Source organism: Rhagoletis zephyria, unplaced genomic scaffold (genome assembly GCF_001687245.7).
Source record: "Rhagoletis zephyria isolate East Lansing unplaced genomic scaffold, Rhagoletis_zephyria_1.1 Rzeph_scaffold_00518, whole genome shotgun sequence".
In the NCBI taxonomy this organism is placed as follows: domain Eukaryota; kingdom Metazoa; phylum Arthropoda; class Insecta; order Diptera; family Tephritidae; genus Rhagoletis; species Rhagoletis zephyria.
In genome coordinates, this window is record NW_016157602.1 from 157,924 (window position 1) to 166,712 (window position 8,789).

At 36.4% G+C, this 8,789-nt stretch overlaps 1 protein-coding gene across 1 annotated transcript; it reads left to right on the plus strand.

Moving 5' to 3' along the window:
- The first annotated feature begins 5,771 nt into the window (after positions 1 to 5,771).
- On the plus strand, positions 5,772 to 8,352 carry LOC108360094 (zinc finger BED domain-containing protein 1-like). The gene is made up of 3 exons (XM_017612256.1): positions 5,772 to 6,286; positions 6,346 to 6,785; positions 6,844 to 8,352. Exons 1-3 carry the CDS (start codon positions 6,057 to 6,059, stop codon positions 8,028 to 8,030), a joined length of 1,857 nt encoding a protein of 618 aa, XP_017467745.1. The 5' UTR covers positions 5,772 to 6,056; the 3' UTR covers positions 8,031 to 8,352.
- Positions 8,353 to 8,789: the final 437 nt, after the last annotated feature.

The following is an 8,789-nucleotide window of genomic DNA, read 5'->3' on the forward strand; positions in this document are numbered from 1 at the left end:
ATAATTTTTCGTATATGGAATACGAAAAATTACGAAAAAATTTAAATTAAAAGAAAATTATGAGAAATGATAAAAACTTATCAACTTGGTACCAACTTTGGATACAATAAACAACTGTATTGGCGCACACATGTGCTTTTTTAAGAAGTTTTACTTCTATCACGTGTACGTGCTAATAAACTAATACTTTTTTTTCAAGTAGTTTTAGTAGTTAGAAAGACCTTAAATTTCATGCTCCGTCTGATGGGGATTGAACCCGGACAGCCTTGGTAGCAACCAATTTTATCAAGCATCTTTGCACACTCAGCTACAGCTACGCATGTAAATGTGCTTTCATATGTTGAGTTTGAATCAACACCACATTTCGCTGTGTGCAAACATTTTCTATTTCGGTTTAGATTTTAAACCAAATTTTCTATATATGAAAACTAGAAACTAGAATTAAAACATTTTGGTTTGAGTTTTAAACCACGAACTTTTTCGACTAAAATTTAAACCAGAACATATTAAAAATTGCTTCAAACTATTGACTGGTTTAAAAAGTAGACTATAAAAAATTAAAAAAGGCAGTAGTCCCAGCGCGGTTTAAAAATTAAACCCAAATGTTTGACCGTGTGGTAATTTATACATATGTATGTAAGTAGTATTTACATTACATTATTACATTTTATTTTATTATTACATTATTGAACTAAATGCATTCATACATACATATTTATGTACAACTGTAGGTAATATTGTACGCGTCTTCCTAGGTAGGTGCGGGTGATAAACCCATGTACCATAGTTAAATGCTGTGTACATACCTGCAATTAAAATGGGGAAAAATGTTACAATTTCGGCATGTGACTGAAAAAAACTCTAAAATACACACAAATTGTGGTTTCCAAGACAAGTAGAAGTGATTAGCTCAGCTGCATCCTTCAACTTGTCAGCTCGCAGGAAATCTCCCGATTTGCAGAGAATTTCGATTTGAGTGGCAATCGGGGAATGGGAACTTTTTTCGGGGCACTGAGATGTTATTTTTACATCTTAAAGTAACCAAATCAGACGAGTATGTTAATTTTTAACCATTTGACCCTTTTTGGAGCGACATTTTTTCAATTTGAATCGTAATATGGGGGGGGCCGCGGCGTAGCGTGACGTGGTGTGCGCGCCGGTCGCGCGGGGCGCGAGCGCGACAAAGCAAATTTAATGTTTGAAAGAGAAATAATGTCAATGGATTTTATTTCGTTTTTAAAAAGGTAATAATGTCACCCTGGATGATTTTATTTCCAAATTTTTATTGGCTTTATTTCGCTTTAGAAAAGCTAATAATGTCAATTAACTTTATTTCGCACCAGGGTGTGAAATAAAGTTAATTTACCTTATTTTCGTTGATCTTGTTACATGTCACCTGCTTATATAGCTGCGGAAATGTATTACGCAGTTCCTCTAATGGGTTGCTTTTCAAAGAAGATGCTGAAGCAAAATGGCGCATATTCATAGTCATATTTAGTTCACAACTAAGTCGAAACTATCCTAAGTTACAACTAAAGCTATTCATAGTCGCCTTAGTTTCGACTTTTCTGGCTAAGTACCAACTTAAAATTTAGTTTCGGCTGCAGAAGTATTTTATTAAATTAAGGAAAACAAGACGAAATTTGTAAAAATTAAGTTGGCAGAGCGTGATTTTCATAATATTGAATGATCTCCAATTGAAATTTACAAAGAGCGATCCATTTGAATCGGAAGATTAAATAAAATGCGTATTACAATTCGAATAAGGCTACATCACAATGTTATAATTGGAATAATTTACATATATAAATGCTCAAATAATAAGTCAATTTCAAGCTTTTCTTTTAGAGCAAATTGGTGCATAACATTTAGATATGTGTTTGTATGTTTCACATCATGCTTTCGATAAACATCGACTTCACATTATTGCGGTAGTTCTGGCTATTTCACACAATTAACATGAAAGTTATACCTTATTCTTTTGCATAAACATGCGATGAAGGTAAAAATTACATAAACGGATGATCAAACTTGACATTATTTAATAAAAATGTCATTTTTCCAAAATATCGTAAAGAAAAATCGATAAATTTTCACTCTCGTTTTGCAATATCGTAAAACTAAGTTAAAACTACTTAGTAGAAGTCTGAAATGCGACTATGAAAAGAAGTGAATTTTAAGTTGGTACTTAAATTTAAGTTGCAACTTTATTAGTTTCGACTTATTGGCTGGACTATGAATACGCGCCAATAAGTTCTGCGCTTCCGTTACAAGTACTTTTTTTTTATACCTACTTGGATCGCAGTAAAAAGAATCGAGTACAGAAATATTTGGTCAGTTCCTATCTTGTATTCGGTGAGTACGGTCATAAGCGCTAAGCTCTCGGTATAATTAATGCAAAGTATTGTTCTCGTAAACAAATAGTGTGTGAACGAAAATAGAAAAAAACAAAACAAAAACAAAAAACATTACATTTATTTCATGACCGATGATAACAAAGCCAACGGTACGCGTGATGACAGTGAAGGCTGGCAAATCGCGTACCAGCCTAAAGCAACAAAGCGTAAAAACATTGACTCTCCAAAGCTATTAAAAAACAACAAAGGATCAACGAAACTCCAAACAATTCAAACCGGTTTGCATCACTGGATTTGAACATGCCAAATGATGACTTCAACGCTAATGCGGAAGAAGACTCATTACAAACTACTGCAGTTTATCACAAACCACCTCCGATTTTCATACCTCAAGTAAATGACATTACTAAAATGTTGAAGAGCTTTTCAGCTATTATTGGTAGAGAAAACTTCACCTGCAAGTCTGGCAGTGACGGACAAGCAAGGGTGATGACTGCAAACAGTGAATGCTACAGAAAACTTGTGAGCCATCTAGATTTCCATAATATTGTTTTTCATACATACCAATTGAAAGAAGACAAGCCATATCGAGCCACCTAAAAAATTTAACGACTTGGTACAATGCGTTCGCTGCCAAGAATTTGGTCATACCAAGCAGTATTGTAAAAAGCCGTTTAGGTGTGTGAAATGTGGATTAGACCACCCCTCCTCCCTTTGCGAAAAAATAAAGACATTCCACCAAAATGCGTTCACTGTCTTCAAAATCACACCGCCAACTACAAGGGTTGTAGAGTTTATCAGGAGTTAGTATGTAAAGGACACTACTAATAATAAGCCAAGGCCCAACTTAGGTAATCGCTCAAACGCTGAGCAACAATTTTACAACAAAACGTTAGCTTTGCAGATATCACAAGGGGACTACATAGTTCTACTACAAACAGCAATGGTAAATTAGAAAAACTCGAAGAAATGATTGCCAAACAAATTGAGTTAACCACAACATTAATAAATATGATGTCCTCTCTCATAACCAAGTTATGCAATTAAGCCTTAAAATAGCAATTTGGAACGCCAACGGACTGAGTAACCATAGATTGGAAATTTAATACTTTTTAAAGTCTTACAACGTCGATATATTACTAGTTTCTGAAACCCACTTTACTTCTAAGTCTTTGTTTTAAATAAACGGATTCGATCTCATTACTTCAAACCATCCTGACGGTAAAGCCCACGGTGGTTCGGCTATTCTCTTAAGGTCACCACTAAAATACATCGTTCTAGAGCCTGTCTCAGTACCTTCAGTTCAAGCTGCTTCTGTGAAAATCCCAACCATCAATGGTGAGATTGTCATAACTGCATTGTATTTGCCACCACGATTCAGCATAAGCAAACAAACTTTTAAAACGTTTTTCGACAAAATGGGTCCAAGATTTTTAGCCGGCGGAGATTTTAACGCCAAGCACCCATGGTAGGGATCTCGTCTTACGAATCCAAAAGGGCGTGAATTGTACAAGTATATTACTCAAAGTAACTTAAACGTTTTGTCAGCTGGCAGTCCCACATACTGGCCGAGCGATTCTAACAAAATCCCCGACCTGATCGATTTTGCAGTTTATATCGGCATCGACCCAAATCGTCTTGAAATTTTTAATAACGAAGATCTGAGTTCTGATCACTCTGCTCTCATTATCAATATGAATATGCCTGTTTCTCTCACACCTCGTAATCAGCGTGTCCTAAGTAAAAGGGCGAATGTACCTGTTTTTCAATCTTGGCTAGAATCTCATGTAAACCTTAACATGGAAATAAACTCTATCAGAGACTTAGATGATGCAGTGGAGAACTTTACTCAAAAAATACACGAAGCCGCTTCGTTAGCTTCTCCAAATTCGAATAAATCGACCTATACACACCGAAGTAATAAGGTACCATACTTATATGACTTCGAAGAATCTGGCAAAATAGTAGAAGTCCAGCTGACAAAACTTTACTCAACAAAGCAATCAAAGAATTAAAATGCAAGCTAGCAGAGTTGAAAGAACAATCTATAGCAGAATTTCTTATGAATGCCGAGCCAAATAATGATGATAATAACCTATGGAAAGCTACCAGATATTTAAAGCGTCCAACAAAACGACAAATACCAGTGAAAGGTGCAAACAACGCGTGGTGTAGATCCGACAAAACTAAAGCCGATGCATTTGGCAATCATCTTAAAAGCACTTTTGAACCGTTTGCCCGTAATAGTAACTACCAGCGTCAGAGAGCAGACGCATTTCTTGACTGCCCATGTCAAATGGACAAACCCTTGTCTCAAGTTAAATTACCTGAGGTGCAAGCAGAAGTATCTCTGTTGAAAAATTCTAAAGCACCTGGCCCAGATAACATCGATGCATGGACAATTAAACAACTACCCAAAAAATGTTTGCTATTTTTAGTCTTAATCTTCAATTGTAGCCTTAGGCTGAGCCACTTTCCTACGCAGTGGAAATGCGCTGAAATCGTAATGATTTCAAAGCCAAACAAGCCGGAGACCAATAAGTCTCCTGACAATATTCTCGAAAATACTTGAAAGAATATTTCTTCGAAGACTATTGCCAGTTCTTGAATCCCTTGCTATCATCCCAGACCATCAGTTTGGATTTAGGCAACTGCATGGAACTCCGGAGCAATGCCATCGAATAGTGAAAACCATACTTAGATGCCTGGAAGAGAAGCAGTACTGTTCTGCAGTGTTCCTAGACATCCCTGTAGGGAAACCGCGGACTAGTGAATCAAATTTCTAGTTCCGTACTAGGTCTTTATCACCAAAAAGGAACTGGTCCGATAGGAACTAGATCCCCACTAGGCCAAAATCGGCGAAAAGTGGTACTNCTCTGCAAGCTCAGCTACAGCTAAAGGTATGTAAACGTACATTTCTTACAATCATTCAAACAAATTTAATTTCAAGTTGAAAACACATTTCTTCCAAAATAACTTAAAATCGCACACACGGAAAAACCAAAAGGATTGAAAAATCATGATACTTTTTTCTTTCGTCTGTCGATTTTAGAACTGGTTCGGAACTATAGAATTTAGGACTAGCTCGGAACTATCGAAAAAGGGATGCAGCGGGGGGCAATTGACACTTCCTAGGACATCGCCATGTTAAATTTGCCAGTTGCTTGCATGCAAAAGAGATTTATCGCGAACCAGTACTGGCTCTAAATGTACTAGAAGCGCACCAGTTCAGAACTACAGATTGTCCCCACAGGGATACAACAAGCCTTTTACAGAGTGTGGCATGCGGGTTGGTTATTTAAAATAAAAAATACACTACCGGCACCACTCTATCTATTTCTAAGGTCATATTTAAAAATGAAGACACATCAGATATATATACGAAGCCAAGGCTGGTGTCCCGCAAAGCAGTGTTCTCGCTCCAACACTGTACACAATTTTCACTGCTGACATGCCAGTAATAAACGACGATAACATCACTGTTGCTATATATTAGGGCTCGTAAAATTATCCGACTATTCGACTAATCGGTTAACCGATTATTCGATTCGTAACCGTTCGCATGCTTATTAGTCGGTTAATGGTATTCGAATAGTCGCCCGCCTTCGATTATTCGAATAGTTGCTTTGCTTCGACTACTCGAGCATTGTAGCAAATCGAATTTCAGTAACCGAACTTTCATTGAAATTTCTTTGACAAATGAAAAAAAAATTTTTTAAAATATATACATGCACACATATGTATGTATATTCAGATACAAAAATGAGCGGACGCAAAAGGAGCTGGGTTTGGGATTTTTTCGAAAAATCAGAGGACGAAAAGGAAGTAACATGTTCCATATGTGGTGCAGTTTTGTGCTACAACTCCTCCACATCCTCACTGAACAACCATTTAACAAAAATCCATAACAAAAATCGCGAAAACGAGAGGTAGGTATTGCTTTAGCCATCGTCTCTAAAATATTTCGCAATAACATTTCAATAATTAGCGCACATTCAGCCGAAGCTTTCCACAGTGAAATTTCAAGCGATAGGCCCAACAAATCCAAGAAGAAGAGGCTAGAAGGTGACACAGCCGTCGTTACACACGAACGTCAAGAAGAAATTTCACGAGCAGTTGCACGTTTGATTTCAACCAACATGCTACCTCTTTCAATTGTGTCTTCCGATGGCTTCAGAGATTTTATGAAAGTGATAGAACCCGGCTACAAAGTTCCCTGCGTTAGAAGCATTCATTCTCGCTTGAAGCTATTATATAAATCCGTCAAAGACAATATATGCAATGAATTGGCGGAGGCATCAAGTGTTTCAATTTCTGTGGATGAATGGTCTTCTCGAACGCTGGATTCTTATATATCAGTAGAAGCTCAGTATTTTAACTCAAAATACGACTTGTGCACTGCTACGCTTTGTAACAAGCAGTTGGAAGGTATTAATGTAAACCCATAGAAAATCTACTTTTACTTAAATATTTTTTGTTCTTCCAGGAAGACCAAATGCAGATAATATTGCTTCCACTGTCGAATCAGTTTTAAATGATTGGAATATTTCAAATAAGGTTCAATCAATAACTCACGATAGTGCAGCAGTTATGAATGCTGCGGCACAGAAACTATTAAATATACCTGATAGTGTTAAGTGCAACGCTCATCTTCTGCAGTTGGTTGTTAAGGATGCAATTGGAGCCGTTCCACAGTTTACTGAAATATGCAAGAAAGCCAAAAATGTGTCTTCGTATTTTCATCGCTCAAGCGTAGCCAAAAATGCTCTTTCAATTCGCCAAGTACAGTTGGGAATTAAAGAAAATCGGCTAGTTCAATCTTGCGAGATTCGTTGGAACTCGAAATTATACATGTGCGAAAGTATAATTTTAAACCGCAGTGCAATCTGCTTAGTTTTAGGAGATAGAGCAGTCACCAAATCATGCGATGCACTTAAACTTGAATTTACTGAAAGAGAATGGAACGAATTGGCGACTCTGGTGAGGGTTATAAATCCATTTGATAAAGCTACAACAGTGTTATGTAGCGCAAAAACTGTAACGATGTCTTTGGTCCGTCCTATAATAAATCGGTTTACTCAAAATCATATGTCAGCATCTTCTACTGATGGAATAAATGAAAAAATATTTAAAGAATGTGCCAGAAGATCTTTTTTTAAAAGATTTAACATTGGAAACAGTTGCGATGACATTCCTGCTTCTCTTGTAGCAACATTTTTGGATCCACGATATAAAAATTTGTATGGCGAAGATGTTGAAACAAAAACCAAAATTCATGACTTTGTAAGAAGCTATTTAGAAAAAGAGAAATCAACAAATGTGGCAGAGCCCAAAGTAGAATCCACGGATTTGGACTTTTTGTTTGACGATGACACGTTGCCCAATGACGTGACGTCTCAGCTAGATTTATATATTGCAGAACCACAACTTGGTCATAATATTGATCCAATAACATGGTGGAAAACTCATAGCGAAATTTATCCTAATATTTTCAAGTTAGCCAAGCGTTATCTATGTATTCCAGCAACTTCAGCTGAGTCGGAGCGAACATTTTCTATTGGTGGAAACATTGTCTCTCAACGAAGAAGCTGCCTACTGCCACAAAATGTACACCTTCTCACATTTTTGTGCCAAAACAGACGTTTCTTAAAAGAAGTTAATATAGGATTTTAAGGTTTTTAATAACGATGTGTTTAAAAAACTATGGTATCCATATATACTATTTACATTTATGTTGTATTTCATCCTTTAATTTGGAAATAAATGATTCTTAAATATGGAAATAACATATTTTGGCAATTCACAATGTGTATTCAGAAACGTATTGCCTTATGGGGGTCTATATGGCACAAAATAACGGTGTATGCAAAAAAAACTATCCAAAAAATGTGTCTTATAATATAGCCCTTAACATTGATACCAAAGATTTGGTAATAATTAATATGGGATAGAATTTAATTTTATTTCCTCCAGTATTTTGCTGCACATTTCTTGCAAAAAAACTTTGCCTTAATTTGGCACATGCAATCTTATATATGTACTACGAATGTAACAAGACTTTTCATATACATATGTATATGTATCTGTAAATGCAAAAAAACTCGAACTTAAAATATTCGATTAACCGAAAATGAACGGTTAACCGAATAATCTAAAGTGAACGGTTATCCGAATAGTCGACAGCTTTCGACTACTCGAATATTGCTAACCGATTAACAGTAGTCGACTTCAGTCAGATTCGAATAATTCGGTTAATCGATTAACCGAATAGCCCGAGCTCTACTAGATATGCAGACGACACTTCTATTCTCACTTCCGCCTACTCTGCTAAAGAAGCTTCTGAAATTGTTCAAAAACAACTAAACGAACTAGAATCCTGGCTTCGCAATTGGAACATCATCACATGTTACTTTCACCATGAGAACTGGAGAT